The 24722-nt window shown below is 40.7% G+C and overlaps 1 protein-coding gene across 4 annotated transcripts in view; it reads right to left on the bottom strand.

Annotated features, from left to right (window-relative positions):
• The window catches only part of usp15 (ubiquitin specific peptidase 15), a 40834-nt gene extending 18042 nt beyond the window's left edge, over positions 1–22792 (bottom strand). Inside the window, exons 1-7 of one of the 4 annotated variants that reach the window (XM_088923512.1) lie at positions 22683–22792; positions 18787–18914; positions 17219–17349; positions 12932–13058; positions 10256–10401; positions 4970–5031; positions 1256–1342 (exon numbers count right to left, since the gene is read on the bottom strand). In XM_088923512.1, the coding sequence (XP_088779638.1) occupies positions 1256–1342; positions 4970–5031; positions 10256–10401; positions 12932–13058; positions 17219–17349; positions 18787–18914; positions 22683–22771 (770 nt within the window). In that variant the 5' untranslated portion in view covers positions 22772–22792. Of the gene's footprint in view, positions 1–1255; positions 1343–4969; positions 5032–10255; positions 10402–12931; positions 13059–14046; positions 14129–17218; positions 17350–18786; positions 18915–22682 lie in introns of those variants that run through there. The other 3 variants (XM_088923513.1, XM_088923514.1, XM_088923515.1) reach the window with 3 other exon arrangements.
• Between the last annotated feature and the right edge of the window lie 1930 nt (positions 22793–24722).

Below are 24722 nucleotides of genomic sequence, written 5' to 3'. Positions count from 1 at the left end.
GCAAAAATTCTGTTGTGTTTTATGTTAATGTCACAGGTGTTATCCTGTAACTTAAATTGTCATAATGCCATTACATTTTTTTTATGTTTCATAAATGATATTTTATGTTATCACATATTATTAAATATTACGACACCAGATTCAATTTTAAACCATTGTGTATCTCATGGTTTCCAGATATCGATCATTCCTTACTTCAGATCACCAGGCCTTTTGGCAGATTCCCGAAAAAATTCATTTTGGAAGGCAGAAAATCTCAAGAATAAAATCTAGATGAAATGTGTGTCAACATAATGGCGTAATATTAACAATTCCCCTTAATGTGAAAGTAATTTCTACTAATGAGCAGGGCACAATAGCATAATACCAACTCTGTTCAACATGAAACTACTGGGATGTAAAAAAACGTCAGACAGTATAATAGTCTGTACGGACGAATGAAGTGTGGGAGTTTGGTACCGTAAAGGACATTTTCAAATTCTAGATCTCTGATCTAAAGGGACATATCCTGGAAATTATAACTTTTCCAATGAATATATGTTAAATGTTCTGTGGTACTGTTTAAAAATAAAACAATTTATTACAGAAGCCAAAAGGAAGGATAAAGAAACCAGAACAGGATAACTCAAGATAAGTTTCAGTTCAATTATGTGATCTAAGAGATACTGCCCTTACATTTTAACCGCAATTAAGAAACACAGGGACAGCAACACCTTTAAATACTGTAAAAAAACAAAACAAAACAATATTGTGTAGAAAACAGTAACGCCAGCAATCCAGAAGTAGGATGTCAAGGACCTTTTTACTCTCCTGCTCATGTTCGACCAGCTGATATTTAGATTTTTGCTAGTTCACACCTTAAAAAAAAAAAAGATCTTCCTTGCATTCGTTCTGACATCCCAAAACAAACAAGATACATGAAAGAAAACATAAAACATCGATGGACATGCCTGCTGACGCATGCTGGCTGCGGCAATATGTATAACTAAATCCACACGCACAAGTCACACATAGACAGCAAGCAGACACTTGAAAGGCAAGTGAGAACAATCCCAGACCAATGTGAATGACTATCAACATGCGCGCACAGACAGCAGGGGACCACAAACACCAACTCAAGCAATGTTCGGTTTTACACTCCAGGACCAACGCTGCGCTTTTGTAGAACGCAAAAGTAAAAACCATGCTGCAACACGAAGCTGGCGGCCCACTACAATCACACCGCCCCTTCATGCCGGCTCTGACAGGTGCTTACTTTCTGTTGTTGAAGCTGGCATAATTGTTTGTGAGAGATGAGGGCGAGATCTTTGGTAAAGTTGAAAGATTGGAAGCACCTGAAGCCCTTCGAAATAATAAAAATGTTCAGTCAGTGAACTCCTTCGAGCCATGTCGACGATGAGAGAGCTCGTTCACACAAGTTCATGAAAAGAAAAGTGGCCGTTACAGCAAATGTTCAGGAAAATGAAAGATGGGGTGACAGAGGGATCTATTTTTTTTTTTGGGTACATTCCTTTCTTACACACAAGCGACCTGGACAGGCCCATCATTATAAAAGCTCTGGTAACTTAGCGTACAGACCACAAATCATCTGGTACAGGTGAATCGTAAAGCGAGCTCGTTCGATTTCTTCTTACACTTTTAAGGATAAAGGCTAAAGGTAGGGGCAAAAACCCAATTTAAAAATCTAAGTTATGGGGCTTCTGGGTGGCTCATAACAACAAAGGCCCTAGCTCTAAGTGCAGGCTATATTGACTGCACTGAGGCTATATTGAACCAGATGATTATACTGGCACGTCTATACTGAGTGTGTGGGAGTGGGAGGTGGCAGGGGTGGCAATCCTGAAATTTGCCAGGCTCTTGCCGTCTAGCACTCCTACTACTAAAAATAATATAGGGCTTGGATGATGCAACAGCAGCCAAGGTGCACCAGTACACTCACCACACTTCAGCTATCAGTGGGGAGCAGGGCAGAGTGATGATTCATACCCGAGGATTATGAGGAGGCGATGAGTTATAAAGGCTAGAGAGATATTTGAGCAGGACACTGGGGTTAATACCACAAATCATTTCAAGAAACACGCCCCGGGATTTGTAATGATCACAGAGAGTCAGGACCTTGGTTTTCCATCTCATATGAAGGATGGTGCCTTTTTGCATTTCAGTGTCCCCGTCACTATACTGGGGCATTAGGACCCACATAGACGTCAAGGTGAGCCCCCTGCTGGCCCCACTAACACCTCTTCCAGCAGCAGCCTTAGTTTTTCCCAGCAGGTCTCCCATCCAGGTACTGGCCAGGCTCACACCAGCTGAGCTTCAGTGGGGCTGCCAGTTGTGAGCTGCAGGGTGATATACAGTACCTGCAGGCTATACGGACATCAGTACAAGATGCACCACTTCCCACGTTGGCACTAACTCTCCTGCCAGGCACTATAGAGCTTGCAACATGACAACGAATGGTTCTGCAGGTCTTTGTCTTAAAGGAGTATGTCTGCAGGAGCTATTCTTACCCCAGCAGGTCTGGGAATCAGAACTGGGTCCTAAACCAACTGGCGATTCCACACTAGGTCGAGTATGTCGGTCTGCTGATTGCAGACCTTTCAAAAATCATTAAATCATAACATCAGTGAGGAAGTTTGAATTTCAAAACGCATTACAGAAGTGATTAAATAATTTCCACATTATTCTGTTATGTAAAAGTATTTGATCACTTTTGTATACAACAGCTTTGTAAGAGAGATCCCAATGGAAAACTGGAAAATCCCAATGGAACACTGGAAAACAGCTTCATGTTCCACAAACTGAAGGATACTGATAAAAAGATTGAGATGCACTAAAAGGCTTCTCTTTGGCTGAGAATTTGGGTTCATTAGAACATCAGAAAGGCTACAGAGCCACCACACATGAAGCTCATCTGGCTCTATTTCTCTATAGCCAATACTGAACATTCAGGGGCCAAACTGAGCACTGAAAAGTATGAAATCTTCATGAAAGTTACCAGAACAAGAAAGGGACAATTCAGATCAGATTAGAGCTTCTACGCACAGTACTGACTGACAAGAAAGCCTTCCAGGAATTAACTTAACCTCCCTACAGATATAAACCTAAATAAGGTACATTTCTTTAGGTCACGTCCCTGGTAATAAACCAAGAAATTGAGAAAACGTTTAGGATTGTTTATTTCAAAATATGTGGAAAATACTACATTTGGTAGGTGGTGCCAAACAGGGAGATCCAATATATTAATCTAACATTTAACTGCTATTCCCTGTTGTACTGAATGAGGAAACGATTCTACCGGTGAAACAGAACTGCTTGAAACGCTGTTGATAATGTGGGACCAATATGTATTTCATTGACAAAAAGTCCTGGAAATATTCTATTTTCTAACAAATCCTTACGACTAGAAATATTGACAAAAAACCTTGCTCTCATAATATAAATGAATTCTTTTGATGGTGTATGACAGAAACTCATCATCTTTCAAGAGTTTCTAGAACTGCTAAAAAAAAGCAATTTACCATCTCAAGACAGGTGACTTCCGCCTGTACATTCCACTTCGCATCTCATTTTACTCAATCTCATCTTATGTTACCTTGATATCTATGAAATGAGCTGTATCAACTCATTTTCCCTTCTTGTCATATCACAAAAAAGAAAGATCAGAACCAACCGTTAACAGGAAAACGTATGAGTTACTTCTAAAGTTTGTGAGATCTGAGCCGAGATCCAGAATGGTTTCTTATCTGTCTCTCATGAATTCCACACACCTGCTTCTTAATTCTATTTTCAACAAATGGAGTTTATGGTTTCAGGAAGACCCAACCTCTTTTTGATATAAAACCTGTCTAAAATCTTCTCAGTCCACATATGATGTAATGCTGCTAATGAATGCTCAGATATATCGGGATTCTCATGCTATGCATTATTTGATTAACCCTAGGTAAATGAATCTTTTACCTGACAATCCTAGAGTAGGAACTTCAGTGGGAATTCTGTCTCTGTAACTAAGAACTTGTCAACCACTTTGGTTTCATTTTGAGAAGTAAGCTCCCTTCTTGGGTGCTCCACTACAAATGCTTACAGAGTGTCCAACGTAATAGAGATCAATATATTTAAATGCACCCTTGATCAATACAATGTAAATCTTTTGCATTACCCACAATTGTGGATTGGGTGTGGCTGAACCTACAGGATGTTGAGCAGGCATGAACTGTTAAGCAAGATCCAATCAAATCAATCTGAAGTGCTCTTACCAGTTTGTCTGGACAAACCAAGAAATAGGCTTACGAGCTTGGAATTATACCTAACAATGCCCCCCAAAACAGCAATCACTAAAGCAGAATTTAAAACGAAAAGAAAACCAACAGTGGTGGACGTAAGACTAATAGAAACAGTGAACATAATTTTCAGAGACCTAGTGTAGGACAGTCTAAATGGGAGTTACGAAATTAAGTCAATCACCATAAACAGAAGGCAGAGCAAACAGCCTCACTCAAGGCTCACTTCCTTATCATTAAGGGCAACTGCAGACTTGTTTCAGAGTGTTAATGAAGAAACACATCCAGGCTTGGCTGCCAATTAGTAACCCATTTCCTTCAATAAAACAAAGGTTTAAGTGTCCGGTCAAGGCTGGTTTTGACTGTGGACTGATCGGATTAACTGGTCTTTCCACAAGTTGTAATCACGTAGATTAAAAAGAAAGTCCGATAAGCTAACAATTTCATGTTGCTGTACTGTATGTGGGGTCAAAACATCATTAATAAATAACAATAATAAACTCAAGACACTGAAAATGTGCTCCTTGCACAGTATCTAGCTCTATGTATAATGGAAGAACCAATTTTTTTTCTGGACCTAGACAGTATCCCAGCTGTGAATCCAATTAGCGTCACTCTGTTGGACGGATGTGTGTGTTTGTCTCCTCAGAGATGTTGGAAGCTGCACAGCAAAACCACAGTCACAAACTCACTTGGTTGCTGAAGAACCTCTCGGCCACGTTCCATCCTCATTTTTTTGCTCTATAACAAGAACCTGCAAGGGAAATCATTACTTCATAAATCTTCCACAAGCATTCGTCTGTGTTGAGAGCGCATTTGTGGAAAGCAGTTCATTTTGAGCTTAAATACAACAGGCACAATATATGGAGAGTTCCTCATGTTCAGTTTTTTTTTATTTTCTGCCAGTTCACCCACCTTGAAAAGCTACAGAGTGGAACAATTTGTTACTAGTTGTAAGGATCGAGTGCTGTTTCATGGCTTAAACAAAATTACTTTTAATTTTAGGAGATTATCTTGAAATCCTGAAGCTGTCTATTAAACCAGCTGTTTACATTAAAACAAATTACTAATTATGGCGAATGAAGAAAAGGTAAAAGTTTGATGAAGCAGTGGACTACAGGAGTAATGAACAGTCATCTTGCTATCTATCATTGTACCACAAACAACCTTGTCTTAAGCTGAATAAACAACACACTAGCTCATGAGCTGGTAAAAAGCTGGCAGGCCAATCAAAAATAACTGAAATTGAGGAACCTGGAATCCATTATAGACCTACAAGCACCAGCACAAAGTAAGCCTGGGTACAAACCTACAGTTGGCACAAAAACGTCAAACAACCGAAAGCTTTGCCAGCTTACGTGCTGTAAAAATACACTATAAAATCTACTTTCAGACCGACAAGCAAAAGAAAAAACAAGATTCTACCACGAAGAAACTGTAAAAGTCACCAAAATAAGTTTGCAAGGCCACCTCGTGTGACTGGAAGCCCAGCTTCTGCTTTTACACACCAGTGCCAGCTAGCAAAGCCATAGGCTGCATGGTCTTCCCTCCTGTAAGTTTGTGCCAACGAGGCATGATTTTCACTTTCTTCTGCAACACACACAAGCCATGCAGACAAACAGCGCCCCCTAGAGGCCTGGAGAGAAAGTACAGGAACGGGATCACTTGGGCAATCCGAGTTCTGCAAATGAAATCAGTGCTTTCAAGTTACTTTAGCTGTAAGAAAATAAAGTGATAGCAAATTTGGCTGTTTTGAATAGTGCATTAAAAAAAACAATATGTTATACAAAAGCGGTCTCTAGCTATCTCAGAAAATGGCATCAGATACATTCTGAATAAGCAAGACTGCCTTTCAACTCATCTGCTGCAGGTGGGAGGTTTTAGAAACAGATCAAGTGTATATGAAACATTTAATGTACATTAACTTAAGCAATAAATACCTTTCACAGCATATCACTCTGCAGTTGTCTTTCAAATTTTTTCTTGCCACTGTATATGTAGGGCCTAATCTCTCTGTTGACAGGTACAATTGATGTGCAATTATCAACAAACTACCAGAAACCGCAGTGAAAGGCTTTTCCCGATTAGGCAATAATTAGGCTAAATCAAATCCTAAATTGCAAAGCCAATACATTTTGTGTGAATTTTTTTGGAATGTTTACATTACAATATGGATCTTCCAAATGCGATATTGTCTTTCCCACAAAGGCCTGCTGTCTGCTCAGACAGAATGGAAGCCACAGTGTTCCAACATGGCATACAGCAGATATGACTTCATTTTTCATGAAGTAATCTGAACACGACTAAGTATAAAGTAACTATAGATTCAATTGTCAAAACAACACATTCGATATACCACTGTTTTTAAAAAAAAACACAGCTATCTCCTTCACTCTTGTCCAACCAGTCCAGAACAGTTTGCAATTTACTTGGCCTCATAGTTTTGTGGAGCTGAGCTCTTACTACTGTAGGCGAACCAATTCCCTCATTTACAGTAAATACTTACATAATTTGGTTTCAGAAACGTTGTGGTACATATAGCATTGAGTCTCGAGTTTTGCTTCCCTGTGGCTGTTTGACCAGCTCTTAATATGTTATTAGTTAACAACGCTCACGCACATGTGCCAATCCCTCTTTACCAAACAATACAAAGAACAATCTGAAGTTTCTCATGAGCCCACAAATTATAGTCTGCAATTCTATCTTTTCCTTGTCAGACTTATGCAGAAGTCATTTTGGTTAACTGTGCAAAAGCCTAATGGTAAATGCTCATTAACTTTAAAATGTCTAAACGAAAAGAGTTGGGTGTCAAAACCCATTACGGCTGTAACAATAACGATTTTTTTTATTGCTTTGCTGAACTGTTTTTCATTCATCGCTATCAGTGGGGATATACTCAAATTTAAGTCCGGTACAAAGCAAGATAATCAAAACACTTTGTTTTTGTGACTTAAATTTAAAAAACTCAGACAGGTATTTGTCCAAAACAGAAACAAACACAGATGGAAAGAACCAATTTCAAATAAAAAAAACAAGCCTATTAGAAATGGGAATTTAGGAATAGCAAACATGAAGAGATAAAAACAACCCGAGGTTTTTACAATGGAAAAGTAACATACTGTACAGTATGTTAATTATACATCAGTTAATAGAATATTTTGATTATCAGAGATACAAATACAATCACGGGAATGGAGACAAAGCACACTACGTTCACACTAAGAAGAATTCCTCAAGTGAACTGCCAGGCACATACAGAAGGCTAAACAATTAAATGGGACCACATAAGTCTCATTCACTTGCCTCTCCGGGCTTGGTTATTCCACCAACAGCTATGACTGTAGTCACGGATAGCCATCACATCCCACTGACACATACCAATTCCCACTTAATACACGACAAAACTAAATAGAAATATTAAATACGACAAGAGCAATGTACAGTTTTGTAAGACGTCATGCCCGAACAGAAGAGTATTTGCCCTCTTCCAATGATGTCCCATTTTGCTGAATTATATGTTATATTTAAATAATAAGTACACATGATTAAATTTAAATCAAAATCTGAATGCTCATACTGAATACCTTTAAAGGAAGTTAAATATCCGCAAAAACTGCAGGACAAATCAAGAACTGTATGTTGATTACTAGGAGTATGTTTGCAATGGCAAACCTAAATTTGTTCAGGGGCACAAAAAATTCTTTTACAATTCGTTTGTTGAATGATCTGAGTGGAATAACAGAGATTCACAAGATGTCTGATTCTGTAAGATCCCTCGGTCAGGCAGGGAATGTCAGGCACAGATTCAACCATTATTAAGAACTGGAAGTCGTACCAGTCCACCCTGTGTCAGTCTGCGTGGCTGATTCTGAAAAAGCTAAGGCATTCAGTAGCTGAGTGGGAGTTGTCCACAAGTCACCACTTAAGTGATACAGCAAATGTGGCTAAAGGTTTTGTTTCAGATGACACCAGATTGGAACTTTGTGGTCTAAATGCAAAGTGTTCATTGGGTGCAAAGAATCACCCAGTCCTCAACATCACTGCTGTCAGGCATGATGGTGGCAGTATTATGTTATGTCAGCACCAGGGCCTGAGAACCATGAGGGGAAAATGTACAGAGCGAAGAACAGGCACATTTTAGAGCAAATCCACTTTCAGTCCGCAAAGGAACCACAAATAGACAAAAAATTACCTTTCAGCAGGACAATGACTCAAACCAAAGGGCTGAAATTCTGACTTTAATTCTACTGAAAATCTGCGTCAGAATTGGAAAATAGCTGTCTACCAACGACCCCCAAACAACGTGACAGAGCTTGAGTAAGTTTACACAGCAGAATGAGGTGCAAAATTGGTAGACTTTTCCCCCAAAAGACTTACTATTGCCACTATGTATGCAAACTGCAGTTTTCCCTATCATTTAACCCACAAAAGTGTTCAGTTTGAACATTGTATTTTCATTAAATATTTTCACTTTTCGAAATGTGTTTGCACTATTTGTAATGATTTGTTTTTTGGGGGCAGATTAAGAGCGTTTGGAGTTGCACAGGAAATAGAGCTCCTCTTTTAGCATGCTGTAATCAGGAGCATTATTAGATATGGTATAACAGTCTGGTTTCGTAATTTATCTGTCCAGCTAAGATCAAAAATCACCCATCTTGTCCAAACAGCAAAGAAGGTTATGAAAGTGAAGCAGCATTCTTCCTTGAAGACAGTTTTTGAACAATTCCTGATCGGACATTCGGATCATTTTCATATCCTTCATTCTGAATATCTTTCCACTGGACACATTTAAGAGTTCCCAAATGTAGCTAAAATAGATCAAAATAGTCATTTGCTCCCTTATCTATTAAAGCTGTTTATACAAATACATAGCAATTGGATCAGTATAAGCTGTTTATGCTGTAACTACAGTTACGCAAGTGCAATAGTGGTGGATGTTTGACGTGTCTAATGAGATGTACAGAAGCAACGTGTCTCCATACAACTTCTATGCTAGGGGACAAAGCTCAGCTTATCTTAATTCAGTAAATTGGAACACCATTGATAGGGGCTGAATACTATAATATACAGTGCATTGAAAAAGTATTCAAACAAAGACTGCATTATTTACAAGGTAGAAATGACATGAAGAACCTTTAAAGTTCAATGGTTTCTCAAATTTCTTGGCTAGCTCTCAACGATGGGAAAACAGTTTTCTTGTTTGACTCGGCTTGCACACTTAGTACTGTATTAAAAACCGCGATCTTTGGATGTCCTAGGTTGCATGCTTAAAGTGTTTGGCTAGTAATACACTAAAATACACTATTTAAATCAAATACACTATTTTAAAAGTTCCTTAGCAGATTTGCCAACCACTTCATCCAATTCAGGGTTGCAGCAAACAGTAGGCGCAAGGTGGGACACACCCTGGATGAGACGACAGTCTACCACAGGGTCCACACAGACAGACACAAACACAAGGTGACGTACCACCATGTCTCTGGACTGTAAACCAGAGCACCCTGAGGAACCTCACGCGAACATGGGGAGAACATACTATAGAAACCCCATGCTGACAGCACCTCAGGCCTGGAATTGAACCCAGGGCCCCAGCACTGCGAGGCAGCAATGCTAACCACCGAGCCACCATGCTGCCCGTATTTAGTATCATGATCTATTTTGTTGCCACACTTAGTGTCGCGTTGCATCAAGATTTACTTGACCTAATGCATGACAATGTAGCTTCCATTCACTATAAGAAAAGTTATTTGTTAATATTTCCTATCTTATACAAACAGTCAAAACCCTAAAATAGCAATATCAGTTAATTGTGTAGTAAGCTTTTGGAGTTAAGTTTAGCCTTTGGTTTCCCTTAGCGCAAAGCATTAATTACCATTAGCGTCTTTCACATTAATCCGTGATGAGACTGAGACTGAAAGCAAATGCCAGACCAGTTAAGCATGCAAAACGCTTTCTGAAGACAGCGCGGCGTTGCCTACCTGTCCTTGGTAAAGACCAGCGTCTTGAATAGTGCTGTCAGGCTTGGTGAGAGGCTCAAACGTGTTGCTCATGTACTTGTTCCACAATCGAGTTTCCTTTTCATCGGGGATGCTAAACATTTTCCTCATCTCCTTTTCAATAGTGTCTGAAAAACAAACAACATTTCCAATGTATTAGTTATTGGGAATTATGACATCTTAGCTCTTGGATATCCCCCTATGTACAACTGTTGAGAGGGTCTTCATGAACTTCGTACACACTTTTCCTGCTGACACTGCAGTATTTTAGAAGGTATTTTAGGAGTTTGAACTGGAATGGAAGAATGCTGCACACAAGGCCTACTATATAATTCTATACTGTGTTATATTGGAACATGCGCTACAAAACTAAGTAACCAGTTATGTTTAAAGAAATTATCTTTGGCAAATAGGGAAGATGAAGATGAGTGTGATTCTGGAATCCTACCAATCTTATTAGCACAGGGTAGTGTGATAGATAACAGAAACATATTTAAGGACTGTAATCACTCTGAGAAACACCGAGCATCTCTGTGTGTTTCTCTCCAAGGCACATGGGAAAAAAAAAATTAACTTCTGAGACGGACTCCTGGTTGTCTTTTAAAGGGGATCAGAAACGTTTCTCTGACAAAACTCATTCATTTGCTTTTTAATGCTCCAACAAACATATCAGCCCGAAAAAGGGGGATTTATGAGAACGCTAGTGTTCATGAGTGTTTCGAAAAGGGGTGCCTAGATTCAAAGATGATCTTGAATAGTTAAAATAGAGGTATGTTTTTATTAAGAACGTCAAAAGTGTGTGGTAAGTCACTGAGATTGCTAACCAAGCAAAAACGGGTATAGTGTTTAAACACTAGTTGGACTAGGTGGAGTTGGACAAGCTGCCGACGGGCTAAACGGGTTTGATCAGGCCCTTGTCAAGACTCAGCAAATACACAGCATAATGATTCAGAGGCCATATTATTTGGATTCTTTTACCTGCTGCCACTCAGTTGACTGTCACCATTGTCTGGCCATATTCTGTATAAATGAAGGGTGTTGCCAGTGTACTAATGCTAATTAAAATTAACAAAGCCTTAACGTCACCACCTGAAGCCTTATTACTGCAATAGAGTTGAATTTCCAGATTTTAGCAAAGAGGAAAAACGTTTTGCTGTGCTCAGAGGGCTTTTACAGTCCTACATCTGGTCCAAACCACACGCTCTGCACCACACCCTCATGAGATGTATCCGAGGCGTGACTCGGGCATGCTCCAGGAGTGTCCCAGAAACATTCCATTACAGTTATTCGGAAGTGCTATCCAACATGATGAATCGGGAAATTAAAATGTCAACGATGCTGTGCCCGGATTAATAGTTACGTTGCCACTGTTGGCCTTCAGAAGGATAATGGATGGGGCAAAGTTAAGTAAAGGTCCAAGGTGAACAACCGATATAATTTCATCATCTGAATGTGTTTCTGACAAGAACGTTCACAGGTCAGAACAGTATGGGTCCATTCAAGTAAGGTACGCCTGTGTATGTGATCAGAACCTGGTGTGTCCACATTTACAGTAGCTACATCTACGTGTAGCTCTAACCAATATGAAAACAACAAAGCACAGACTGGCAGGCACTGTATCTGAAAAGCAGGTGCCACATAGGGGCTGGCATTCATATTCACATGAATCTAGCTCATTGCACACCTGTTGAAGTGGGATGAACATTCTACCGTATAACCTGTGACTGACCCCTGCCTACACAAAACTGTGCTGAAAGAAATTGCAATCATGCGTGTGCTACCAAGAAGAGGTCTTTAAAAGGGAACTGCAGTCCCAATTTCTCAGATCGGTTATTAAATCTCATTGATGGCATAGAAAAAAATGTATACATTTCAAATGAAGCAAAAATATTGAACATTGTGAAAGTACTTGAAGTCGCCATGTTGTCACAGAGATTAAAGCTAGAACTGCATTTCTGAAGTGTTTTTACTCATACTTCTAAATTCTAGCTGTGTTTACAAGTCATAACTCATATCAAACAAAGGGGCATTCTTGCCTTTTTTGGTATTTCCTTAGTAGAATATGAATGTATTTGTCAGCGAAATGCAACTGCTGTTGAATTTTCATGCAAGCATTAGTGTCTTTAAATCTGTACCACATAAAAATGTTCTAAACGGGTCATAAGAAATTAAACATGAGAAAAATGTTCAGCCATCTCTTTTGTCGTGACCTTTTTAGAGCTTTTTAAAGGTCTGTACCATTATTACTGGATGCGTTTTTGTCAGTTGTATCAGAAATCTGTCCTATTTTGACAACTGTAGTTGTCATCAATGTAGCATCTGTTACAGGGCACTGTAAGTCATACTTGGTAGTGGCAGTGTCTAATTTCCATTCCACTTGGGGTTTAATGACTTCATCTGAACCGACATTTCGCCAAATTAATCTGTTACCACTGCTTTCAGATCTTGAAGAGTTAAATGTAAACTTTAAGAGTCATATACTATTCTCTATTCTTATCTGATTGTATGGTAATTGTATCGAGAAATACACTACTTAAATTACAGCAATTTTCCTCTAAAACAGCTTATTGGAGATTTACAGAAAGTTGAATTCATTCTAACTTACACAGACATTATATACTGCATATGCCACCATACTTCGCAAAAGATCCCTCTTACCTATTGTGTCTGCTTTGCTAAATCGTCTTGTTACAACGTTGTCCATGTGGCCATCTTCACACAATTTCAGCTCTGTGAGATATACCTCGACTTTGCAGTGCTTTACAAACATACCCTGCTCAACAACCTGCAAAAAAACAAAAAAACAATGGGAATGACATGAGAAAGAAAATAAAACTCTGTAAAACGGCAAAGATTAGGATCTTTTCTCCTTTTCTCTCGTTTTCCACATTGAGTCTCAAATGCAGTGCCATTTGGCACTTTAGATGTGCTAGAAAACAAAAGTGTAATATCTCTTTAACACAAAAATCTATTTAAAATGACAACTACAGCATCAAAGGGATATAAGTGCTGTAAGATACATCATAAAGCAGGAGATATCTGATATACCAAGACATCAGTATATCAGTAACTGAGGCAAATTTTCCTCATGAGCCATGCAAATCTGATGTACAAAACCCCTTCTGTAACTCAACCCAAGTACTCACATACCATACAAAATAGCAGAACAAATGCAAATTCACTACCTAAAGGCATAATAGTTCCATTTCCCCACGATGATATGAGTGTAATTGTAAAAAATCCAGCTGGGTGCCTAACATTAAAAATACTTTATTAAAATTAGATTACTGGTGAAATTTAAGGCACACACAGCTTGATCCTACCTGGTTTTAATTTAAAAAAGAAAAATACATCAGTCTTGGTCTTTAGTAATGTGTTTTCGATCCTTTTCAGCCAACAACACTCCCCTGATATAGAAAGTCTCAAGATACTTAATTTAGCAACTTAGAATGAAGACAGCTGTAAGGGTCAACCCAACCTGGTACATTTTAGCAAAGGACTACAAAGCAAATGAAATAAAATCAGTCAGACTTACACCTACTTGCCTGCCTGCTACAGCTACACGCCAAGGTTTTAGCAAAACCCTCAAAAAACATGACTGTCGAACTACAAACCCCAACGCACAACACTTAAAAACACATAACCTCTAACGCTCATTTGAGTCTGTCCTCAGCTGTTGTTTCACACCAAAACAAGGTCACTGAACGACCTGAGCAGATCAGGTTGCTAAAATCCAAACAACAAACATGGAAATTAGTGCAATGAGCTGTCACCTGTGTTTATAAGAACCAAAAAGGAAAAATAAAATACACCTCCATGGTATCTTGTAGGTTATTCTGCGTAGCTTTTCTGTCATCTAGACTGCTCTGAAAATAGAAACATAGCAGCTATCTGATACCCCTGACATACATGGCAAAGGGGGAGGATCAAATTGACAGAAAAAAAAGAAATGGCTACAAATAATACAAACTAATCGAGCTGCCAGTATAGAAGTATCATGAAAATTCTAAGGGGCTGGTTCAGTTTATATGTTGAAAGAACGTATTTACACTTGCCAATTTGAATGTGGGGGCCCTCTGAGGAGACCCCCTGTAAAACTGTATAATGGGTAGTACAGTGGTGCTTTTGTTAGCATTGCTGCCAGTCAGCGCTGGGACCCTGGTTTCAATTCCTGGGGTTCTATGTACCATGTGCTGCTACATGGTACAAGCCATGAGCTATGTGTTATCTGTGAGGAACAAAACCAGGTACTCTGGTTTCGACAAATAGTCCAAAGGCATAAGCATAGGTTAACTGGCTTCTTGGATAAATGCATCATATAGGTCCTTAATTAAACTGAAGATTTTTTTTTTAAAGATTTACTTCTAGAAAAATAAGCCATCCATCCATTTTCTAACTGTTTCTCCCAGTTCAGGGTTGCTGGGGAGCCAGAGCCTATCCTGTCAAGCAATGGGCACAAGGCAGGATACACTCTGGATGGGACGCCACAGGGCACACACACACACCAAAGCCAATTTTCCCAGAAGCCAATTAACCTCCCAGTATGCTTTTGGAATGAGGGAGAAAACCAGGAAAAAACCCACACAAACATAGGGAGAACATACAAACTCCACACAGATAGAGCCCCAGGTTCAGAATTTAACCAAGGGCCCCTGTGCTACAAAACCCGCAATGCTGCCCACTGTGCCACAGTGCCACCCACATCTGGGGCTGAAACAATAAAGTAAAGTCGTAAATAAAACTACCCAAAAAGCCTGAGAATCACCAAACCTGTTTGAATAGCTTCCTACTCGTGCGTCGCTTGATGGTGCTTTATGCATTATAATGTCATGAATGCCTGCAGTTTTCATGGGGAAAGTAACCTTTTAAATGTCTGCGATTTAACTTTGAAACCTCTTTAACAGTACAAATAATATTTTCCAAGGAAATGTAAGTTACAGTTTTCAGCATTATGAATTTTAATTGGCTTAAAACCACTAGCGTGGAATAAAACTGACACTTGATGTTACTATTAAAAGTATGTTCCAACTGCAGTGTAGTGCACCCTCTATTGGTATCAGAATATGTGACAAGGTTAAAGGTACTATTGTTAAATGTGGTGCTTAATTTGGCCTGCCAAACACTTTTCAATTAGATATTTGACAAAAACTCTCAATGAGAGTTATGCTATATAGTATACTGAAGATGAAGGCTGTCATGTAACATATCACAATTATCCCCTTCTTACCAAATAAGCAAGATTTAGAACATGAAATTCAGTCCTACTTAATTTGTAACTTTGCTGAGTAGTGGCCAACTGAAATGAACACAATTTCAGCTGCACATTGGCATACTGAGAAAACAATTATTAGATTAGGTGCACGGCAAGATTTCTAATGAAACAGTTTAAATTCGCTTCACTAGAGACGCAAATACTGCCTCTTTTAATTACACGCACAGCCACAAAGCCTGCTCCACTGTGTGCTTTTTTTCCCCACTAGTTTCGAGAATCTGATACAGCTAGCTTCATCATGGGTCACTGACAGTGTTGAACCAAATACATCTGCTGTCCTAAACACAGCATATATCGTTTTCTGGACTTACGGAATAAAAACTCAAGCTTGAAATAAGAAACAGAAGACTGATAAATGGAAACTTTTACAAGATCTGTAGGTTATTTGTTCAGAACATTGCTGAAGAGGTGTTCAGACAGGAGGGAAAGTTCTCCAATATTATAACAGACTGCAATGACCACCTTCCTACGTTTCTACTATTTATAATAATAATAATAATAATAATAATAGCTTACACTTATATAGCGCTTTTCTGGACACTCCACTCAAAGCGCTTTACAGGTAATGGGGACTCCCCTCCACCACCACCAATGTGCAGCATCCACCTGGATGATGCGACGGCAGCCATAGTGCGCCAGAACACTCACCACACACCAGCTATCAGTGAGGAGGAAAGCAGAGTAATGAAGCCAATTCATAGAGGGGGATTATTAGGAAGCCATGATTGGTAAGGGCCAATGGGAAATTTGGCCAGTACGCCGGGGTTACACCCCTACTCTTTTCGAGAAACGCCCTGGGATTTTTAATGACCACAGAGAGTCAGGACCTCGGTTTTACGTCTCATCTGAAGGACGGCGCTTATTTACAGTATAGTGTCCCCGTCACTATACTGGGGCATTAGGGCCCACATGGATTTATTGTAAAAAATAAAACAAAAATGTTAACAGTTCCATAAATTGAAATGTTTCATTTATGATTTGGATCCAGATAATGTTTTTTTTTCTTTAAGAGTGTGGAAAGCATGGCATGGCCAAAAATGCATTATTAATATAATCTAATAGGTAGGGAATCTCTGTTAATTAAACAGATTAAATACTGTATTTGCTCGAGTACGGATCAAAAAGGCTTACAAATTCATGACTGTATCGAAGAACTTGATCTCAGGCTTCCATTTTGTTTTAACTTTGAAGGGTTTCACTAGAACGCCTGGTTATTTCTATACCCTGCTGATTCAATGGAAACATCCGAACGAGTATTTTTTTGGTATTTACTCAGGATGTCCTGTTCTCAAGTCCTACCTTTGAGGTACTTTGTACATGATCCTATTATGCAGCATCTCCCCTGAAAGAAGCCACATCAGACCCAGACTTTCTCAGAAAGACAAACGTGAGAAAGATCAGCGGATAAAGACGAACAGGATTTGAGCGGTTTGCAATGATAGAAAGGACAGCGGACTCAGAAATGTTAAATGGCTGTGCACGTCTCTGAGAGAGCAGATAATAGGAAGTGTCATACATTCTACAAACCTTACATATGCTATGAGGTGCCCCAATATAGATCAAATACATAACTAATAGCAGCGAGTATAAAATGTTAGTCTGGTGTTTAAAAAAAACAACATGATTTTTCGTACGAAAATGAAAAGCTCAGCTCCGGGGTAGGTATACTGTACCTTGCGTGCTATTGGCTCTTGACTCACAGTCAGTCCATACCAGCTCACTAACTTATTCCAGCCCTCAGTGGGCACCAGGATGTAGTCCAGCTCATCGATGAGGTGTTCCTTAAGGGCCTGGGAGTCGCCATCTGTACGGCAGAGGGACAAAGATCAGATCTCCATCTTGGCCCAGTGTTCAATTCAGTTCACTGGGTTCATAATGCAAGACAAAGAATTGGGTGGAATTGAGTGGGCACATGGTACTCATGGGACACGTTGAAAAGCACATTATAAGAACGTACCATTACAATGGTAATCTGGGTTCCCTGAAAATGTCACTAGTACCAAAGTGGGGTTTCGCCCCCAAATGCACCAGACGCCCTTTCACCACAATCCAGTGAGCGTTCAACCCTGTTGTGCGAAGCTGAGGCAATGGCACCACAATGGCTGAAATCTTGAGACTCCAGCTGCAGCGCAGGAATTGTTAAATAAATCATTCTACGAGGCGGTGTGGAAGAAAAAGAGCCTCATCAACCTGAATCTGTGTAGTTATACAGTACGTTGCCCACTCATGGGCTGCACGGGTTCAGATGCTGGCGCACCTCTGATTGTCCACCTCTGTCCCAGTTCCTTCTGTTCTGGATGCACAGAGTGGGAGGGTTTAAACATTCTCTCGGGCATTGCTTTTGTGCATTCACCAAGCCTGTAAGGTGGTATTGCCTTTATACAAGTTACTGAGCACCAGTTAGTGTCCTCTGCTCAGTCCACCTTGTTAAATCCTTTCCCCACTGTATAAAACGTCACTCACACTTAACAGGTAATGGGGGACTCCCCTCCACCAACACCAGTATGTAGTCCCACCTGGATGATGCAATCAGTATGCGCCCCACACATCAGCTCTCAAGGGGAGGAGAACAGAGTGATGAAGCCAGATCAGAGATGGGGATTATTAGGAGACCAGGATTGTTAAAAGCCAGTGGGAAATTTGGCCAGGACACCGGGATAACACCCCTACTCTTTCGAGACAAAACAGTCAGAACCTCAGTTTTACGTCTCATCCGAAGGACAACACCTTTTTTACTGTACAGTATCCCCATCACTACACTGGGGCATTAGGGCTCACACAGACCACAGGGTGAGCGCCCCCTACTGGTGCCACTAATTCCTCTTCCAGCAGCAAATTTAGTATACATTACCATGTTGTATTGGTCAGAGATTACTCCAATAATGCATGAAGTGTGTCTCCACCTGCCTGCAAAGTAACTAACTCGTTAACTAACTCATAAAGGTAATTTTGTGCACTAAAATTCATTTAGGGTGGTCGTAGCAAGAAGCTCGAATACTTACGAAGTCATACCCTTTCCATTTTTCATCCAAGTTAAAGATTTACTTCTTTGAATGTGTGGACTAGATTGGATATATAAGTAAATATTCGTACTTCAAAGAGTCGTGACTGCAAGATTTAAAGCAACAAAACGTGAAAACTGTCAGAATACTCCTGCAAGGCACTGTTTAAACACACTAGGGCAAACGGCAGGGAGCACATCTCTGAGCTATCTGGGAAAAGAACCGAAAGCATGATGTACCTTTGAGGAGCCCAGAGTTGTCAACGGGGCCAGGATATACATTCTGTTCTCCCATCTGGTATTTGTCCCAGCTGTCGAAGCCAACATATTTCTTCCACTGCTTGAACCAGCGGCTATCTACTAAATACCTGTTAAAAAAAACACAACATACTTTTAAGTATTATACATTATTTTTTCTGATTATTACTTTTCTTGTTGAATATATTAGTTCAGCAACAGGATACTTAACCCTCCTTCTTCATGGTACCGTATGGACATCCTCCTTATCGTGCCGAAAAATCTAAAGATAGATACCAGTAAGAGCAAACTATGTTCTCTCTTATGGCTAGTTTTCCTCTCATTGTGCCACACTTTGATGAACACTGCACTTTATGTGTGTCCAAGTTAAACATGATCTGAGTTGAGACAGGGATTTCACATCCAAACAAAAGATGTCTAGCTTTTCAAGGCAGTAAAAAAGTTCATTGCTGTCTCCCTCAAACTAGTTCAGCTCAGAGAACCAGTTTATTTCATTGAGCCCAGAAATGGCTCATGTCACGCTTTTCTTAAAGAAACATATCATTGCCACGGTGAAGAAACGATTCTACCGGTTTTAAGCAGATTGCCTGCATCAAACAGCTTGACTGTGCAAATTCCCCAGTCTATTGATTTTCAAAAGTCGCAGCAAATTTGGAGAATGTTAGGCAAAGCTCTGCAGCTTAGCTCTTAACACTGATTGGTTAAACTACCCTTGTCATAATGCTTACAGCACAATTTCAATTGGGATATCAGTAACTGGTATGACCACTGAAGAAGGAATTTTAACCGATTTTACTTGCTCTTATTGCATCAAACATGTATTTTATGCAACTCCATGGCCTTTGCTTTAGGTGTTACATGCAATACTCTGTGAACAAGAATTGCTTCTGAAAATAATTCATAAAGCTATTACTGTATGTTTGTAGTACATCAGCCTAAAGTTATACGTAAAGGTTTACCACAGAGCTTCAAGTCTTTAACAGTACCTTCCCTCTCCTGCACAATTCCTCTGAAACAGAGGAATTTTCAGCAGCCGGAGTTTTTGTCTCTGAGACTCAGTAATCACATTTTCCCAGGGAGTCAAGAAAAATATGTAATGCTTGAAATAAGCAATCAAAAGTATCCAAAATGAAAAAAGTCAAGTACCACACATATATACAGTACTGTACATACACATCCCCACTTACAAGTCACATTCTGTCTGTATAGCTTCCAGCACATGTTGTTTCCCTGTGGCTGTATGTGGTTCAGATGTTTACATGAAAAGTGTCCTTTTCTCAAATGCACAAGCCTTATTCGATTTAGTCATATCTGAGAGGTAAGGAAATTAACTCCAGGATAGGCTGAGGCTGCTTCAGGTCACAGAAAAATGATGCCTTTATTTGTAGCATTAAACCCCTCTATTTGTTAATAGATTGAAAAAGGTTTTTTTTCCCCTGCTTTTTAATCGAATGCTTACAAAAACCACGGCCACGAAGAACCACAGAAACAGCTGGATTAGATCATAGGCTTGGAGAATGAGGCTTCCCTGTGCTACTGAACTACAGTACATTGGAGATACAGCCCTGACTGCGCTAACTGCTGATCAGGAAATAAAGCTCCAATGCCTTCTGTGACAGATGATGAGATCATCAGAATCAATACTACTTGAGTTACTAATTAGCTGTACTTAATCTCTTTCAGTTAACTGCTCTTTCAAGGCATGAGGTCTGCAGTTGTACAGATCTGAAAATTCCTCATCTTTTCTTAAAGTATAAATGACCATGATGGTAGTTGTAAAAGGTGTGGATTTAACAAGCAGCCGGTACAAACATTAGTCAGTGAATGATCATTTACCGAGGAACAGTTTGCACCCAGGAATGATGTGTTGGGTTTGCACTAGACATAATGGTCAGCTGATGGACCACAAAACCTTTTGCCCCATGTTTGCAGGAACATGCTCTGCTGAGATGGTTGTGCCACTCTATCATACTGGCCAGATCTGTGGAGGGACTAGGATATGGAAATCCATGGACGTTTTGGCCCATCTCAGCCCCTGAACTCTGTAGCTCTTCCAAGGCTGTCGGTGGCTCACCCTGGCATCTCTCACCACTTTCCTTTCTGCCCGGCTGCTCAGCCTGGCAATGTCTGGGCGGTATGTTCCACTTCATCATGCTCGAAGGGATACTGCACACAGTCTGGGTCCATGTAACTATCCATCCATACATTTGCGGTCAAATGCATTATACAATACAGGATCACTGGGTAACCAATACCTAACCTGACCAGCAACAGTTGTGGGGCAGGGTACACCTTGGATGGGACGCCAGTCCATCACAGGGCAAACACAGACCCACACACACACACACCAGAGCCAGTTTTCTCAGAAGGCAATCAGCCCACCAGCAGTCTTTGGGCTGCGGGAGAGAACTGGAGCACTCAGAGAAAAACCCACATGAGCATGGGGAGGACATACAAACTCCACACAGATAGCACCCTAGGAATTGAACCCAGGGCTCCATATAGCCATGCCAGCTACTGGATCACCATGCTGACCCTCCATTCAACCAACTGTAGAGAAATTAATTTGTGCACTTGACCCAAATTAGGTTTGCCACAGCAAAGAGTGTGAATACTTATTCAATCAATACATTTTTTTGTTTTTGATTTTTCTTTTACTGACATTTATTTTTTTTTTCATTTTTTTAGCTCACACATTTGAGCAGTCAAGATCAGACATACTGAAATACTGTCTTTAAAACAACATGCATCCATAATTCATAATTCAAATAAATAGGAAGGGGGAAAGGAGGGGGTGAATAATTTTGCAAGGCAGGCTTTCCCACCACTGACAGCAAAATGTGCCCTAATAATAAGACTGCAGAAGAGCTCAAATGTAATGAACTGAACTTTCAGTTCTATTAAGATTATGTTCAAGAGATCACAAATAAACACAGTATTTGAAACACCCAGGAAGTTCTAAAATCTTATGGATTATACACAATGTTCAAAGATATCATTTAAAAGTATGTAATACAAACTAAAAGGACTTTTTGGATGCATTTGCTTAACTCAAAACACACCAAGGCTGGCCTTTTCGATATTCCAACTGGATATTTTCTATTCGTAATCTCTGCATTTTCATACTGACCATGTGCGACCTGTCAGTCAAAATACAAAACTCGGCACAGATCCACAACTGTGTAGAACCGATGACAATTACAAAAATCTCCATCTGCGATGCGTACTTGTCGAGCGCTTTTAATTTGATAGCTTCTGAGAAGGAATTAGGGAAAGACACATACGCACAAATGTAGAAACTCGCTAGCTCGTATTTATCTCCTAGAACACAATGAATGACCAGCATGCCGCAGCCTTCGTGGGAACAGATGGACAATCGAGCACCCTGTTCTGAAGCTTTCCTAAAACGGGGCACACGTTTTTCATCATGCAGGTCGTCGGACCAAGTGTGCGTTTTATGCTTATTGGTGACACTTGTAGATCCGATTGCGAAGTATTTCTGACAGGTGGCTGCCCTCGGCTCTCCGCCTCGCTCCTGCAGAAGGCGAGCAAGCTGATTCACTTCAAGAACCTATTTTAATCTCACCGGCCTCTCTCTGACAGCTACAGAGCCCCCAAACAGCAATCACGTAAGGGAAACTAAGATGCCACTCGGTGGCATTCCAAATGTGAACGGCAAGGACTTTTTCAAACCGGAGAAGTCCTAAAAGTACCGGTCGCACTGTTCCCACAGCTAAGCAGCTCCAGTGAGCCTCTTAAATGTCTGAGAACAGGGGCCATGCTTGCGGGTTTCCCACGGCCCCGTTGAGATGACAGCCCGTGCCACTGCTGTCTATCGCAAGCCACAGGGCTCCCATACAGCAACAGCCCCCTCTTACCAAGTGTCTCCCTTCCGCAGCTGTGTTTTCAGCAGCGCCGCGATCTCAGCTCGCTGGGTTTCTAGATCAGCCGCTCCGCCCTCGGCCATCTTTCCCTAGCAGAGCCCCGCTGCATCATGGGAAGGTCGACGTCACTGGCGTACGTAAAGCGGAAGGGGCTTGGAGGTTCGTGATCAATCTGCGACAGGGCTTTTGCAGGCGGTGACCCAGAGTGTGGAAAGTTGAAGTTGTGCGTACTTGATTTGTAAGTCTTGATCAGAGTGGAATCCTGTTAGCCGAATGTCCGTCACAACTTAATCTAAAAGTCTTCGAGAACATTTTGATGCAGTCAAAAACTGAACACCCCGCAGGGAGTTGAAATAGTTTTAAATTATATGGAATATCGCACAACAGCTCTGAAACCCCTCCTAAAAACATTAGTGAAGAGTGGCTGAACCGCTCAGCGAGGCCCAAACGAAGATTCACCTCCACCTAGTGCTAGAAAAGGGCATAGCATAGGTCTAGTCAAGCCATTACAATCCACAAGAAAACTGATATTGGGTTGTGGCAAAATATTCTGACCCTCATACTGGTTAATTTCATGCCTTCCCAAATAACCACCAGGTGTTTGACAACATTCCTTATTAATATACTACTTTGCAGCCCCAAAATGTCTCTTTGGTGAATTGAAAGGGGGCTAAACTTCACATTTAGAAAGTATACAGCTACTAAGCCTTTAGCTGTTTAAATTCTTTTGATTTATGAATGCAAATGCAACACAATTCAATTGTTAAGCAAATGCTTTGTATGCCAAATACAATTATTTGCAAATGTTTCTTCCTCAAGTTTTATTGGGTATTTAATTGGCTTCTGGGAAAACTGGCCCCGGTGTGAATGTGCGTGTGAGACTGGTTGTGTTTGTGTCTGTGTGTTCCCTGCAGTGGATGGACATCCCATCCAGGATGTACTGTATCCTGCCTTTTGCCCGATGCTTGCTGGGATAGGCTCCGGCTCCCCCATGACCCTGAATTGGGAGATGCAGTTAGAAAATGGATTGATGGATTAAAGTATTTTCTTTTAGAATATTGCTCATCACAATTTTGTTATCCATCCCTGCTTTCATCTGTTTTGTAAACTGCTTTATCCAGTACAGGGCCACAGGGGAAATCAGAGTAAAACCTCACAAACAGTTTTTGATGTTGATTATTTCTGCTCCATTTTTATTTGCTAAACTACAGTAGATTATTTTCAAAGCATTATGGATAAAGCTAAGAATGTATTTCACTTTGAGGTTACTTCACCAGCTCCACGTATAACAGCAGTTTATGTCCCACAGACGTGTTACCTGTCCATGTATACTGATGGAAAAAAGAAACGCAACATTTTCTGGAATGAGAATACTGTAACGCATACGGCTGCCAATGCAGGTTGTTTGAGCCGGCTTACCAGCGCGGTGACGTCACCGCCCTTCCCTGTGAATGGCAGGGACCGCAGCCGCCGGGCTGACGGGAGATTTCCCTTTAGCTCAACTGGCTGGGTCCCTGTTGAGTGACGCGGGAGACCCGGATTCGAGTCCCCAACGGTGGGGGGCCGACCTGAGGGGGCAGCGGTGAGAGTGCTATAATATTATATATAGTTATAGCTTATATCCTTTCACAAAAAGGTGTCAATTTGTTTTAAGCCCTCTGACCAGCAATACAGCTTGTGCAGTGAGGCATTGCAACTTGCCAGTCACATGAAAGCTCGTTAGGTGCACTTTTACCCAATGAGGTCCAGGTGCAACAATGCCTGATCAGGTCAGCTTTAAAAAGGCCTTAATACAAAGTGTAGGCCACTGCAAGAAAAAGGCCACACTCTGTCAGTTTTCTGTGCATTCCATAATGCCTTGAATGTCACCAGAAGCAAGGGAGATGGACATTGGCATGCTGCAGGCTGGCATGTCATGTGCCATCGTTGCCAGACACTATGGAGTAAGCCCCTCCACTGTGTCCCGACTGCAGAGAAGGTCTCAGCAGACTGGCAGGACAGATGACCGTCCAAGATCCGGTCGCCCTCGAGTGA

Source organism: Atractosteus spatula, chromosome 8, assembly GCF_055471065.1.
Source record: "Atractosteus spatula isolate fAtrSpa1 chromosome 8, fAtrSpa1.hap1, whole genome shotgun sequence".
In the NCBI taxonomy this organism is placed as follows: domain Eukaryota; kingdom Metazoa; phylum Chordata; class Actinopteri; order Semionotiformes; family Lepisosteidae; genus Atractosteus; species Atractosteus spatula.
Note: the sequence above shows the minus strand (reverse complement) of the source record. Positions and strands in the feature narration are given on the sequence as shown.